Raw genomic sequence first — 15,744 nt, 5'->3', positions numbered from 1 at the left:
ATGCCTCTTGACTGCCTTTTCATTTTACATGCAAGATTAGCATTTTGACAACATTGTCGTTGTCTGAAAAAAAGCAGTGCAAAGTCTGGTTGTCCACAGAGTTCGTCTCAATTTAATGTGAATAGGTCCAAATTTAAATGCACAGTTATATGAGATGTAACGTATATTTTAAAAAGTGTAACTTTCATCTGTTTCCGTAGCTATTTAGATATGCATTTACCTTGTCTTCTGTATTTTAATATTTTTCAGACAAGTATAAAAGAAGGATTACTACTGAAGCAAACTAGTTCTTTTCAGAGGTGGAAAAAACGTTATTTCAAACTTCGAGGTCGTACCCTTTACTATGCCAAGGATTCAAAGGTAATTCTATGCTATTAGCACCTAATGTCATCTACTCATAACTTCAATTTTATTTAGATTTGTAAGTGTAATAGCAATAATAATGTAATGATTTGTTAGTGATTGCTTAAAAAATGCCGTATATAAGATGTGGTATGCTAAATTAACTTCAACTAAGGAAGACTGGTGATTTCTCTTAAGTTGTTTGGTTTTTTTTAATGAAAAGTAAATGTTGGACAATGCTCAGTTATCTCTCAAACTGAATTCCGTTAAAACTCCTCTAGTCTGATGCCCATATTGCCATTAAAGGGATGCAAATGGTTACGTGAAATCAAGATAAGATTCTGCCAAAGCTGATTTAAAAGGGAAAAAGCTGTTTCCCATCAATTGAAGTTTTTGGTGGGAAAATTGGCAGTGGGCAGAGGGGAATACTTGTCTTCTTTCCAAAAGGCATTTCCTCCCTCCCCCTCAGGACTGGGGCTGAGAGCATTTTGGCTTGTAGGGCTGGCTCAGATTGTGCTGTTCCATAACGGTGGGCATGTCTTTTCTTTACCCTGCGGGGTCGCAGCGACTCATGGGAGCTGTAGGTGAGGCGCTTCAGGTCTCCGTCATCTTTTATAGCCTGGTCTTCTCAATAAAACTTTTACTAAGGCATAGAGACCTCTCTTTCTAGGACTGTATGACTATAATTGCGTGGTGCACGGTTGTGTGGCTGCGATGAATCAAGAAAAACATCGCCTCTCCAGTGAGCCCAGCACCGAAGTACCTCTGTTGTCACACTTCGCTGCACATGGTGCTACCACAGGCAGTTTATATAAAGACATAATTAACATGGCAGATCAGAGCTCTGAGAATGGCAACGTCATCTGTGCCATGAAGATGAGAAAAGGAGGTGTAACTAGGCATTGTACAAATACTCTGTAGCGTTGAATCCAGACTTGCTGAAACTCCCCCAACATTGATTCTCCTTCCCAGGGCACGGAAGAGGAAGAACATGGTATGGCTAAAAGAAGGGGAGGCATTTTTGCTGGTCTTCCCTTCTGTGCTTCAAGACCCATCACGAGTTTAACGGAGCCTAATTAATCCTTTGCCAGAGGCTGGGGTGTTTAAAGAAGACATAAATTTCTCTTGCTGCGGCATCAAACAAAGTAGTGGAAGGGATCTCTTCAGGCCCTTGAGCTCCATTTTCTTACATGAATACAGTATCATAGATTACCTTTGATGAATTTAGAGTTCCATTCTAAAACTGATCAATTAATTTGTATTTTATTAAGTGTGAATTTCTTTCATCTGACACCACGTTTATGCTATGCAGTAGACACCCCAAAGCTGCATCTATATAAAATAAAATACTTTAAAAGAGATTTTAAAGCAATTTATATTTTTGGAGCTACTTTATTATGCTCTCATGTACCACTTAGGTAGCAAATAGGACTGTGTTTAGGAAGGAAATAGGAAGTTTTATCACATCATCAGTGTTTTCTATTTTTTCACCATTTTTTCACCATTTTTATTTTCTAATTGGAATGGATGTGAGGGAATGAAAGCACAGACTGTAAGCATACCTGAAAGTGGACTCAGGCTATACTTAATGTTTTTGTGTTTTTTTCCATTAACAGTCTCTAATATTTGATGAAGTTGACCTGTCAGATGCCAGCGTAGCTGAATCGAGCACAAAAAATGTCAACAACAGCTTCACGGTATGGAACCATTATAATACTGGTCTTGAAAACTGTAGATAGATAGACTGTTACTAAGAAGATCAAGAATCCTCTGAATAGCTTCTTATTATCCACTATTTGGAAATGGTATAACATATCAGAACAATATCACTTCAGCTATTGATAATTTTGTTTCTGTGATTTTTTTTTTTTTTGAGCAGAAATTAGAACGTTAGGTAACAGTTGCTTCAAAAGATGCTGATACAAGGCATTAAAAATTTAGCAAGATTCAGTATTAGTATTTGGTCAGTACTTATTAGTACAGTTTGGTTTTATGGTGCAGTTTGAGGTGACATGCTGAATTGATTCAAATATAATTGTGTTAGTTTTAACTTCTTAAAATAACATTTTTGGTTTTCTGTCATATTGAAGTGTATCTTATTTTTTTCATTACTGATCATATCCCTGTATGTTTCCAAGTCATGTGGAAAAGCTGTTTTCACAGTGGTACCTCAATTCTGATACTGATATAGGAAACAAAGAGTGTTCATAAATCCTCGTTTCTGTAAGTTCACAAGTGTGTTTTACACACAAGTCTTGCCTGCTTGAACAAAGTTCAACTGCTTTGTTGGAACTAAGTGATAACATCTGACACTGTTCTTCTGCCGATTCTTACCCTCTGGAAAAGTAAATTTTTTGAACAAGAACTAGCTATGAGGAGGATTGTGGGTAAGGTTGTTCCGCTGAATGTCTCAAGTTCTCCTGCTGACTGCAATGGCATCATTTTTCTTAACCTGCAAATCCAGTTTTTCTCTGTTAAAATATTGGTTTTCCATTTTCCTGAGGATTTTAATTTCACAGATGGTCCATGTTACCAGTATTGGTTGTTCTTCTCCAAGGCAGTCCAATGCGAGCCTCCTGAAAGCTTCATCAGGTCTTCCTTGCTCTGGTACCTCCCAGGCAGCTACTGAAGTAGTCAGAGCACTTCAAAAATGTGTTCGTGTTGGCCTGGACAGTCCAGCATGTTACGTCAATCTAAGTTTTTTTACTGACTTAAGAATGCAATTAAAAAGACTACTTTGATGGAAGGTCTCAGATGAGGGGGTGGCTGTATGAGGTACCAGCTTGCCTTTTGAAAAGGTTCTTCCTGTTGCTTAGAAGCTCTGCTTCTTCCTTGCCTCTGGCCAAAAGTAGAGCTGTCAGGCAGACATCAGGATAGCTGAGGAAGAACAAGATATACAGAAATGATGAGTTGAGGACCCCAGCAGTCATGACTGTCCCTTACTGTTCAAGACGGGATATAAGGCTCAGCAGTCCCTAAAGACCCAAACTTCTTTCATCGTAGCCTCCATTAAGGGAAAAAAAAATAAATAAAGAAAACTCTGGCTATAGCGTTACTACTTATCACTGAATCATGAAATAGGACATTCGTCTAGAGATCTGGAGAGCTGAGCAATCACCAACCATACAAAATTTAACAAGAGCAAGTGCTAGAGTCTCCACCTGGGATGGGGTAATTCTGGTTTTATGTACAAATTAGGGGACGAGAAGCTGGAGAGCAGCCCTGCAGAAAGAGATCTGGGGGTTTGGGTTGATGGCAAGTTGAATAAGAGTCAGCAGCGTGCCCTGGCAGCCAAAAGAGCCAGCTGTGTCCTGAGGTGCATTAGGCACAGCACAGCTAGCCGGTTGAGGGAGGTGATTGTCCCACTCTGCTGCACTGGTGCGGCCCCACCTCAAGTACTGTGTGCAGTTTTGGGCGCCTCAATATAAGAAGGACATCAAGCTATTAGAGTGTGTCCAGAGCAGAGCAACCAAGATGGTGAAAGGTCTCAAGGGCAAGACTTGTCATTTGGCTTGTTCAGCTTGGAGAAGAGAATGATGAGGCCTGACCTCATCACAGTCTACAACTTCCTCAAAGGGGAAAGTGGAGGGGGAGATGCTGATCTCCTCTCCGTGGTGACCAGCGACAGGACATGAGGAAATGGAATGAAGGTGCACCAGGAGAAATTCAGATTGAACATCTGGAAAAGGTACTTCACTGAGAGGGTGGCTGGTCACTGGAAAAGGCTCCCCAGGGAAGTGGTCACAGGACCAAGCCTGTCAGAGTTCAAGTAGTGTCTGGATGATGCTCTTAGTCATATGGTTTAGTTGTGGATAGTCCTGCAAGGAGCAGGAAGTTGGACTTGATGATCGTTATGGATCCCTTCCAACTTGAGATATTCTATGATTCTATGATCTTGGTGTAATTTTGTGTGGGGAAGAAAAGTGGCATGTTTTGGGGAGGGTTTTTTTGTATTTTTTTTTTCTTACAATGTTTGGTATTTTAGTATCCTTTATAATTCTTTAGGCCCACTCAGTATGTCATTTTTCACCAATGGTGTGTTTTGTATTTAGTATCAAGACTTCTGGGGAAGATGGCAGTGAAAAAGAATCTCAGGAGCTACAGTTTTAACATTTGAAGACACTATTTATTTTCATGTCCTGGGTAATTTAGGGCAAGCATTGTTTTCTCTAAGGAGTCTTCAAATTAATTTTGAAAAATTATTTGGATTTATAGCTCTCCTGGATTGAAGTGTCATCTGATTTGACTGTGAAATACGGTAATAGTCGTCATCACGCTTAATCTTTTGGCTTCTTTCTTTGTGTTTGCCTAACCAGGCTCCCAGCAACACAGCTCAGTGAAGTAAGACATCTCTGGCCTTGCCTGCGCTGGTTTGGAGTTGGGAGTGGGGTGGGGGTGGGTGGTTAGCTTTCCAGCAATACTCCTTATAAATAAAAAGAAACATTTCTTTTTGCTTTTTTTCCCTTCCACCTTAAACAAGGTAATCCACCCTTTCATAAAATTACTTTTTTTTCTTTATGTTGTGAGTGATCTCTTAGCATTTTCTTTGTTATAAATCCTTAATTTTAGCTTTCTCTAGTTAATGTACTCCTCTTGTTTCGTTGTCCCAGTAGACAATGTTTTTAACACAAACTTACTTATATTACGTAGATGGAATATACACAAAATGACCATATTTCCAGGAAAACACACCTTTAAAAATTTACATTAAAATTATTATTTTTTTTAATCCATTTTTCATTTCACTTAAATCTGCGCTCCCCCTTCCGCCCCCCACCCCGCAACCTGCCCCCCCAGCTTGTAGAAACTACTAGTTTTGCCTTTTGTCTGTTTGGAGACAGAGGTGTGCGTGTCAACATTTTTCATGCTCTTTTTTTGTTGGATAAAGCTCAAGTCCTAAAATTAGTCACAACACAGAGATTTAAGGTTGAGTTTATTTGTAATGCGCATGCTTGCAGAATATTTTATGTAACTAAATATCGGTGTTTATTCACCAGAATCACTTTTCCTTTCTTACTACAAACAAATTGAGGTTAAGGGGAAAGTTGAGATAAATAAATATCTGCTAATTAAAATGAGAAGCCGCTAAACTTAAACTAGCTCATCTGTTTCAGTTTTTTCTTTATTGCTGATGGTATTACTTTTCAGTGAACAACCAACTCATTTTTAGCAAATAGATCCTAGTGAAGAAGCTTGCACTAGGGTGCCTTGTCATTATAGGCATTTTATGGTTCTGAGCATCCTCATCTAGAGGCTATTAAATAGTGGAAAAGGTGTCCCTTGACTTCAGAGTCTTTATATTGAGACCCTCAAGGCCAGATTCTTCCTACTTGCTTGTTAGGTACCAGTCTCTAAAGTCTCTGGGAAGACAGAAGAGGTTCAAGAAGCCAATTCAGCCCATCAGAGTTATGCATCACCCTCTCCATCAGCCACATCGGGTGTCCATGGGGGCTTTTGCTCTGCGGGCAGTTCAGTGGCGTGGGTGGGCACTGCGTCCTTGTAATGCTCTTAAGTTCTCTGCTGAATGTTTTTTCCACAGCACTTTGCTTCGGGCCTCGGTGGGTGGTTTATGGTGTCTCAGCAGGTCCTGAGGAGTATTGCACAGCGTGTTCCCTCTTTGGGGAGACTTTGGGGATGAATCAGTCTCCCATCTTTATTGCACACTAACAGATGGGGCAGTGACCAGTTCTGCTGAGAGCTGTAATTCCTCATGCATTTTGGTTTGCAGGGATGGAAGATGGCTTGTTGATATCTCAAGTGCATTAAGAAAAATCTCTTTATTGTTCTCTAAACAAGACTTGAAACTGAATGAGGCTGAATACTGCTCTCCAGCATGCAAGCATGGGCATGTGGAACATTGATGGTGTGCTTTTCTTCTCATAGGTATAAGGAATGCGATTTTTAAATACTAAAATGATTCTTGAACAGGTATATTCAATAAATGAAGCTCCTCAGGGCAACAAAGGCCCTGATAACAAATTATCAGTTGTGATTTAAAAGGAGATTTTGACAGGTTAGCTTTTGGCTTAAGTTTCTACCTCTGCCTTGCTTTTGTTGATGAAGAACTTCTGATACAGTTTGGCAAGGAAAAAATTCTGTAGGCATTAACCATGCTGCCTTTCAATTGCTGAGCCACATGGATGTGTACAGTGCCCTGGGTTGTTACAAGTCTATCCTAGAGTCTCATGTAAAATGCACAGGCATCATGTGGCAGCACTTATATTTAGTCCATCCAAACTGATGTTTGAAACATTTAATTCAGTTATGCTCTTCTGTGATAAATATGATGGAAAATAATAATTTCAGGGTAGAAATACTGGCTTTGAGGCATTACTTCATATAGCTGGCTTTAGACATTTGATTTAAGTTAGTCCAACTTCTAGTGCATTTAAGGCTTTTACACAAAGCCATGGAAACTCAATTTTGTACTATATATATATATTCAGAGAAGTTAAAATCTAGACCAGATTAATTCTGTTATCTAATTGCGCCTGGGAGGAACAGGAAATAATTTCGCTGTCGTTCTGGAAGGTGCCCTCCAGGAATATGAGAATTAACATACTAGATGATGGGGATTCAGCTTGCCCTAACCTCAAGGTGGGATTAAATGATGGGTTTATAGACTCCTACATTTAGGTATGTAAGATAAGATTAATAGTTCTTTAAAGTAGATTCCTATAATTACTCAATTCAGTATAGGCTCCACTGATTATTAAATATTTCTCTCTTAGGTGTGACAGGAGCTTTGTCATCCAGGGCACCTAAAATGTTGACCCCTGGTTTCAGCTTTCTGAATGAGGTGCTGAATCAAGTACTTTTTATGGAATATGCATCTTCTGAAAGTGGTCATCTTGTGAGGGAGGAAGCTGCAGTAGGCAGATCTGCTGTCCTGGAAAGCCTACTGCAATTCTTAGGAATTAGAAATTGGCTGGAAACGAGACCTTATATTCCAGCCAATAACATTGATTACTAGGATTCTGGGTATGCTTGCAAAAACGTCTAATATAAATTTTTGCTGATTTCTTGGTTTTAGTGGTGCTATACGCCATATAGACCATGGAGTCTAATTATTTATTCTTTGGAAAAATACTTCCTTGGAGAGCTCTTAATGTGCTGTGCTTTAATTAAGTATTCTCACCTAGTGTTATGAGGCAAAGACAGCAAAAACCTATAAACTGTCTGTTCTTTATTTTATACTTGCATTACCTCCTTCTGATTTGACTCTTTTCCAAGGTAAATAATCTTTGTAAACATTTTTCTATACTCCTACCCATTCTTCCTGTTCTTCTGACTCTCATTCTGCAGCATCATCTTGTAAGTGAAGTGACCAATTTGGCCCTCAGGGAGAACAAGTCACAGATATTTGGGACTATTTTCTGTATTAATGCTCATTTACATTCCTTATGGATCCCATATTTTGTCTGTTTTCTGCAGCAGCAGCACATTATGCATTTTTTTAATCCTCTACAAGGATACCAAGATCCTTTTCCTGTTAATAAGCAGCTGTCTGTAATTCAGAAATACTTCTTCTATGCTTCTGTGGTTTTTCTTTGGTGTGTGTTTCTTTGTTTTTACTAACACTGAACTCTTTCAAGTCACTGTACTGTCTGTTCAATACCTTGCTTGGCTTGCTCTGAAGTGCCTCAAAGGGGGAACTAAGTAATCAAAATTTTGTTCTGTCTGTACATGTTCCTGTATCACTATACTTCTCGTTCAGTGTAAGACTTGCACCACAAAAAATTGTGAGATAATACTAAGATGCTTATTATCCATTAATCTTTCACCATGTTAAAAATTCCTATTATTTCTTTTTTTTGTGTTTTTAAATGTCCCTTAATTTGCTTTTCATCTCATCTCATCTCATGGTCAAGACACAGAGATAATTGATTTTCTCACTTCAGTGACTGAAATGAAAATGATTATTGGTCAACCTGATGTTTTAACTTTTTTCAAAAGAAGTTCTTAATTTAGTTCAAATTAAAGGGATTAAGTTTTGTTTTAAAGCATTTTTTCATACTATAAAAAGACAAAACCCAAGCATGAATGGTATTTCATTAAAGTTACTTCTTTAATTTAATTTTCTTACAAAAAGTTAAAAGTTTTTTTTCTCTAATTTCCACTTTTTTGGTGAGATCTATCAGTTCATTTTGACTTGCAAGCAGAGTGTTCTGCTTAATATGTTCTTAAACAAAAAAACTTTAGCCACTTGCCTGCAATTTCCTTGATACTCCGTAAATTTGGATAGATTTTGAAAAACTAAACATTTATATTTGTTCATTTTCATTTGACCTATTACTTTGAGATGGTTAGGGTTTTTTTTATAGGTTAGTGAGGCCAAATTCTCCATTGGAACAACTGTGCTTCAATTGTGCTTAGAATTTACATTTTTATCTTCCGGTTTATATTGGGGTTTTTTTTCCAGAACTCTGATTACCCTATTTCCTCTCCATATTTCTGAATGTGGCATATCCTACGTCTTGGCTGAGGATGTAAAGTTTACTGGCATATAATTTATGTGGAACCAGCTTAAAGCATAAACCAATTCTTTTCATCTTTGAGTCCTCCTGTACAGCTGCTGTTTTTAATGGGAGGTTGCCCAGTTGTACTGGAAACTTAATTCTTGCGATTCATCAGAATTTCAAGCTGAATATCACGATGGAGCCTGAAGGCGTAGTGCTTTTTAGCAGTTTATTTCAGCCCTGCTGCTTCTGACATCAGTCAGCTCTCTGCTCATTATTGAGATTAGCTGCTTCTAATTGATTTTAGAAAATGAACTTTTAATATGTAGAATAGGCTTGGAAACCAGAAAACATTGCCAGACATTTGCAGTGTGTTGGAGAGGTAGTGTTAATTTCTTAGACTTGGACGTATTTTGCTTCCTTTCTTGCCACCCAGGTTTTTTCAGAGTTGTTATTGAGACTTTTCTTCAGGGACTATGAGAAATTCAGGGAATGTGAGAACTGCTTAACTTTCCCCAAGCCACATCAAGAGGAAATGTGAAAAGCCTTTTCCCAAAGGAGTTAAAAACCTTTCATCTTTGGGCTTGTGCACTCCAGTCTTCTGTATTTTTGAATATCGGAGACAAAAGAGAGATAGTCCCAAAGCTGGGAATAATTATCCTAGTACTGTTTTTTTTTTTCCTGTTTAAATAATCAAATATAAATTCAGTTTTATTACTGACTCTTGATCTGCCCAAAGTTCAGGGTCTTGAGCTTTATTTAACTACAGAAAAGCTTATACGGATGCCAGTGGAGGTATTTCGCTGATGCTGTCCTGCTTGTTTACAAAATCCAGTTTACTACAGTTTGGTCTCCGTGGACATCAGGAGATGGTTTCTTTACTCATAGCCTCAAGTCTCTTTCAGACACTGTTCTACTTCAGTCTGTTTTTTTCCAAGGGCCACTCACCTAAAGGTTGCACTGACCTTTTCTGGGCTTTCTGCTGCTTCTCTTTCACTGTCTTTCTTATTTCTGTAGTTTGGTGAAATCATCTTGCAATTCCTGTGTTCGGAGACTCCTGGGATCATGGGGTCAGCAACCTCCTTCAAGGCTTTGGCTTGTTCCAGAATGGGGGTGGCTTCCCCTGATTTCAGCTATTTCTGAGCAAACATTTTTCACAGCCTTGTTCATCCTTGTTCCTAGCCTGGTTGATTAAACTTTCTGGTTTGTTCTGGAGGAATACTCTGGAGCACAGCTATCTGTATTTCTTTCCTTTGTGAAAAATGTATTGTGAATAAATTTCTACGTATTTCTGCTGGTGTTCCCTTGAAGGGAGACACTCTTGCTTAACTTCTTCCTTTAATAAACCACAGGGACACAAAAGGAATGGCTTTGTGTTTGGAAACATGTTTCTGTTTCTTGATGAATTTAGATAAACGAAATTTCAAATAGTTTACCCATTAGATTTATTTAACTGAACACAGTCTTGTGTGAACACTCTTTAGTCTGCATGAACCTCTGCTAGGTAGGTGTATCTTAATTGCGTATTTATTTTTATTTCTTTATTAATAATAATAAACAATAATAATAGCAATTCAGGTATGCATAATGAGCTTACTCATAATGAGTATTCTGAAATCATTTGTGTGAAGGAAAACAAAAGAAATATTAGTGAAGTGCTATGTACAGTGTGTGGTGCTGTCATTAGGATTCCTCTCAGCATACTTTACATCAGATTTATCCTTTAGACATACAATAATTTCCTGAGTTTGTGTACACTTTGAAATTTCCTTTGTGTTCCAGTTGAGCGTTAACATTGCTAACAGCTCATACTGATGACGGTGGGAGTTGACACATTTGTAGATGTCTTTACGTAACGTGCCTTCCTCTCTGAGCTGAATCCCCCTCCCAGAAACACTGCATTTTAAATTTTGCCCTTGGTGTTACCAGGAGGGTCAGTGCATGGCACTGTTTAAAGATGGGGGAAAGGCATATCCAGGTATTCCCTGTGCCCCGTTTTCAGTCTAGCACAGGACTGACAGTGGTCCTGGAGCAACATCCGTGAAGGTCTCGGAGCCTCTTGTTATCTCCGGGAGGTGGAATACGGCTGGAAACAGTTCAAGTTCCTGAGCTGGCCTCACCAGCGTGACTCAGCTTTGCATGGGTTGCTAACTCTTGGGATGGATTTAGTTTTTCCCTAGTTGTGAACTATCTGCTGTTTCATACAGATGCTGATTAGCCCCTAAATGACGAAGGCTTTTTGGTGCTCCCAGCCCGAGCAATACCCAAACCACAGAAAGAGAGGGGAAGTGCTTTGTGTTCCATTTTGTTCAATTTTCCACTTAGGTTTTTTTCTTTCTTCTATATTCAGGCAGCTTAGAAAGAAAACAAAAACTGAAATAGCAAATTAATATGCTGCAGGAAAAATAATAATTGGAGAGACAAAAGCAATTAGCGTGCACTTGTGATGCACTTAGGTTTTTTCCCTCCATTTAGCATTTGCTCATTTTCCCCCACTCTCTGACAGTGACAAAAAAACGTAATGAAGCTGAGAGCTCTTTGGGTGGTGTTGGGTGTGACTTTCAAGTTTCAAGCTCCTTATCTCTGACTTGATGCGCCATCTCCCTTTCCCTAGTGTGTCTGGAGATGTTGAAGCTCTAAGTTTCATTAGGAAAAAGCAATAAAGCATTTCAGCAGTGAGGCTAAAATCCATAGATAAATCGCTTGGGATTGAGCTATTACAAGAAAGTTGAACACTTCTCAGAAGAGGAAGACAAGGGGATGCTTAAAAATGTGACCGTTCTGGGCTATATTGTATGTTTTGGTTCTAGCTACATTTACCTGGAGCTTGTTTTCCACAGATTTCAAGCTTAAGAAGAGTTTTTTTGAAAATAGCTCACAGAAAATGTCTCTTTTTCTTCATTCAGTTTTCTAAGAGTTTCTTTAATTTGTGAAACACAATAAGAATAGTTGCATAGAGGTAAATGCATTAAAAATATCTTTTATTTCATGGTCTGAAGTCATGGTATAGCACTGGTGAAGCGGTTGGGATGTTTGGAGAACAAGCACTGAGGGTTGCCAGATTTCATTCTTCCTGCAGTTTTACACTTACCTATTCTCTGATGTTTCTTTTCTGGCTTTAAAAGTGGTTAAAATACCCGGAGGAACCTTAAAAAGTATCCCTCAGTGCAGTTCCTGTATACTAAATAATTTTATAAACAAAGCCATTGGTGTAAACTTGGAATAAAGTTCCTGCTTCTAGTGAACAAGGATCCCTGGCTTCAGGCAGCAGGATCATGTTTGAACAGGAATCTGTTATTACAGAAGAAGAAAATACTCACTTGCTGTTCTATTTTATATAACTTTGCACTTATTGCCGTTAAATATTGAACTAAATGTTTTCCTTCAAGCACAGCAGCCATCCCACCTGATTAGACACGTAATGAGCTGGGGAAGCTGGAGCTAAGGACACAGCAGTGTGAAGTAACGTGCTTAAGAAATCTTTATGTAAGGACTTTAAAGAAACTTGCAGGCCTTGAACTATATATAGCAGTTTCCAGTTTACAAGAATGGTTTATTGTTTTTGCTATACTTAAGTACGGATTTAAGATAAATTTCTAATTCTTCAATCCAAATTCATGAAACATTCCTTTGCTGCTTCTTGTAACAGTCTCTTTATAAGATTATGCTTCTGAAGGAATAATATTTTTCTGTTAGCAGTTGGTTGTCATTGGATACGTGAGGTCAAATTTGAGGAACTGTAGATTTCTGATGTATTGACCTTTGCTGGATACTTTTTGCATCTGTTTTACAGTTCGAGGCTGGACATGTCATAACTGGATTACTTGATTTATCTGGATTCTGTTTTTGTGTTTTGTTTTTTTTTAAACTTAAAAAGGGTGGAAGGGACTTCTGGATGTCATCTGGTCCAACCCCCTGTGCTCGCACAGTGCCACCTAAAGTAGGCTGCCCAGGACCATGTCCAGACGCCTTTCAGTATCTCCAAGGATGGAGACTCCACAAACTCCCTGGGCAGCCTGTACCAGTGTTCAGTCACCTTCACAGTGAAAAAGTGTTTTCTGATGTTCAGATGCAACCTCCTGTGTTTCAGTTTATGTCCATTGCCTCTTGTTCTGTCACTGGGCACCACTGAAAAGAGCCTGGCTCCATCCTCTTTGCACCCTCCCTTCAGGTATTTACATACATTAATGAGATCCTCCTGAGCCTTCTTTTCTGCAGGCTAAACAATCCCAGCTCTCTCAGCCTGTCCTCATATTTGAGGTGCTCCAGTCCCTTAATCATCCTTGTGACCCTTCCCTGGACTGTCTCCAGTATGTCCATGTCTCTCTTGTACTGAGCAGCCCAGGACTGGACACAGTACTCCAGGTGTGGCCTCACCAGCGCTGAGTAGAGGGGAAGGATCACCTCCCTTGTCCTGCTGGCAACACTCCTCCTAGTGCAGCCCAGGATATCATTTACCTTCTTTGCCGCAAGGGGACATTGCTGGCTCGTGTTCATCTTGGGTCCACCAGGACTCCTACGACCTTTTCTGACAGGTTGCTTTCCAGCTGGGTGGCCCTCAGCATACACTGGTGTCTGGGGTTGTTCCTCCTCAGGTGTGGGACTTTGTGCTTCTCTTGTTCAACTCCTTGAGGTTTCTGGTAGCCCATTTCTCCAGCCTGCTAAGCTCCCTCTGGACAACAGCCCAGCCTTCTGGTGTATCAGCCACTCTTCCCAGTTTTGTGTCATCAGCAAACTGGCTGAGGGTGCACTCTGCCTCATCATCCTGGTCATTAATGAAGATGTTAAACAGGACTGGACCTTTGGGGTAGACCGCCCATTACTGGCCTTCAACTAGACTTTGTGCCACTGGTCACTACGCTTTGGGCCCAGCCATTCAGCCAGTTTTCAATCCACCTCATTGTCCGTTCATCCAGCCCATACTTCATCAGCTTCTCTACGAGGATCTTGAGGGGTAGTGCTGAAAGCCTTACTGAAGGTGGACAGTATCCACCTCTGTCCCTTCATCCAACAAACCAGTCATTTCATCACAAGTTCTCAGGTTCGTCACCCCTTGGTGAATCCATGCTGACTACTCCTGATCACTTTCTTGTCCTTCATGTGCCTGGATGTGTTCTGGGAGATGATCCTTCATTTTCGCTTAGGGATGTGGTATAAGGCAAAGCCACCTAAATTACCTGGTCTGGATTCTACTGCAGAGTGAAATCAGAGTAGTCCTTATACCCGCTTCTGTGATGTAACCATTTTTGTCCTGCCTTTTAGTTAAGCCCACTTCTCCTGGTGTACTGGTGCAGGAGATGCTGTGTGGGACTAACCCTTTCCTTCCCCCTCCCTAAGAGTTTTTATTGTGGGGGCCAAAACTACAGATTACTTCATGACTTGGAGTTTGGCAACAGTGAAATAGGAGAAGGCCAGCAAAAAGAGGGAAGCAACATTTTAGTGGAGTAGACAGAGCTAATTGTTCCGATTATAAATTCTGTATTGTACTCAGACAAATATAATAGCCATTTATTACTTGCCTTGCTTTTAAATCCTCTGCTCCCTTTGTAATTTATGCTTTTGCCTGGCTCAGCTCATCCTGAAGAATAATAGTGACAATTCACCATAAAGCACCAACTACACCTTTGACGGTGACAGTACTGTTGTAATTTATTTAGTATCCTGAGTCCAAGAAATTAAAGTACTGTAGAAAGCTGCCCAACTGTTAGCACTGTGATTTTTGCAGGCAAATTCTGGTAGGTATGGGTGCATCAATGACTCCAGCAGTCTACTCCCACCCCTGTGATGCAGGTGGGTTCATCCATCGCATCCATATGGACCCACCAGCATGAGGAGAGGGAAGTGGAGGGGAAGGCAGAAAGCAGGGGAGGCGTAACATGTTACCCTGGTATTTGCCAGAACTCACTTGCCAACGTCTAAAAGGGCAGAGAAGTTACAAAGCATTAAATCTGTCACGTTCATGCTCCAGGCATCGGATGCGGTCCCTAAGAGGAGAGGCGGGAGTGGTCCCTCTCTTTTTTATCACACTCTCTTCATTAGTTCCAGAAAGATGTTTTAAAAATAACTGTTCAAAGAACAGGAAAACCATTTCCCTACCCATTTTGGATTCTAAGTGATGTTTCTACATTACTAAGTCAATTCAAGATGGGCCATACAAAGTGCTATTAGTGTAATGCCTGATAATAGTTTAGAGCAGCAGAAGGTGCCTTAATGCAAATATCATGTTGCAGGAAGCGGGGTGCTTTACAATAGCTGCTGTCTCGCTGCTGAGATGTAGACCATTATTTTCTTGACTAGCAAATATAGCGTCTGCATTTTTCTTTGAATCGGAAAAGGAAACCGGAAATGTAGCCACCACGCTTTGGGAACTGTATTTTCTTATACATTGCTGATATGATAAAATATGTTAAAAATTAGGCAGTTGGCTTGAATTGAACTTTCAATGATTTTATTTTACAGATCGTAAGTCTAAACGCATTGGGTTGAAGGCATATAGAATGTTAGTGGTAAAGTTAGCCCCTTTGAAAACGAAAGGTGCTTTCAAATTTACACTGAATTTAATGGCAATTTCATTTCCTTTCAAGATGTTAAGCTTGTTCCTAAGAGGTGCTGTCTGAAAAGTTGCAGTAGTGGCCTAAATCTTGACCATGTAATATTCATTAAAGTAATTTCCAGATGTGTATGTACATATATGAGTATGCGTGTATTTTTAGAAGCCAAATTATCCTAGTGTCAGCATGTATGAAAACCCCAATTTATGGCAAGACCTATGTGGTGGTAGACTGAACAATGTCCTCTTGTTCTCTCTTTCATTCCCCACTCAAAAAGCTCCCTATTTTTCTGAACAGAACAGGAACATTATAGCAGTAATGAGCCATTCTTCTTCCTACCCAGACGTTCTTTATTCCGTATGATGTTTTAGGACTTGTGCTGTTTGCCTTCA

The 15,744-nt window shown here is 39.7% G+C and overlaps 1 protein-coding gene across 1 annotated transcript in view; it reads left to right on the top strand.

Moving 5' to 3' along the window:
* Positions 1-249: 249 nt before the first annotated feature.
* LOC104618755 (diacylglycerol kinase eta-like) overlaps positions 250-15,744 on the top strand; it is a gene marked incomplete at both ends in the record, with an annotated part of 36,290 nt that continues 20,795 nt past the window's right edge. Inside the window, 2 exons of the mRNA XM_010284435.1 lie at positions 250-360; positions 1,959-2,039. Of these exons, the coding sequence (XP_010282737.1) occupies positions 250-360; positions 1,959-2,039 (192 nt within the window). The remainder of the gene's footprint in view (positions 361-1,958; positions 2,040-15,744) is intronic.

This window comes from Phaethon lepturus, unplaced genomic scaffold (assembly GCF_000687285.1).
Source record: "Phaethon lepturus isolate BGI_N335 unplaced genomic scaffold, ASM68728v1 scaffold5763, whole genome shotgun sequence".
NCBI classification, from domain to species: Eukaryota; Metazoa; Chordata; class Aves; order Phaethontiformes; family Phaethontidae; genus Phaethon; species Phaethon lepturus.
Note: the sequence above shows the minus strand (reverse complement) of the source record. Positions and strands in the feature narration are given on the sequence as shown.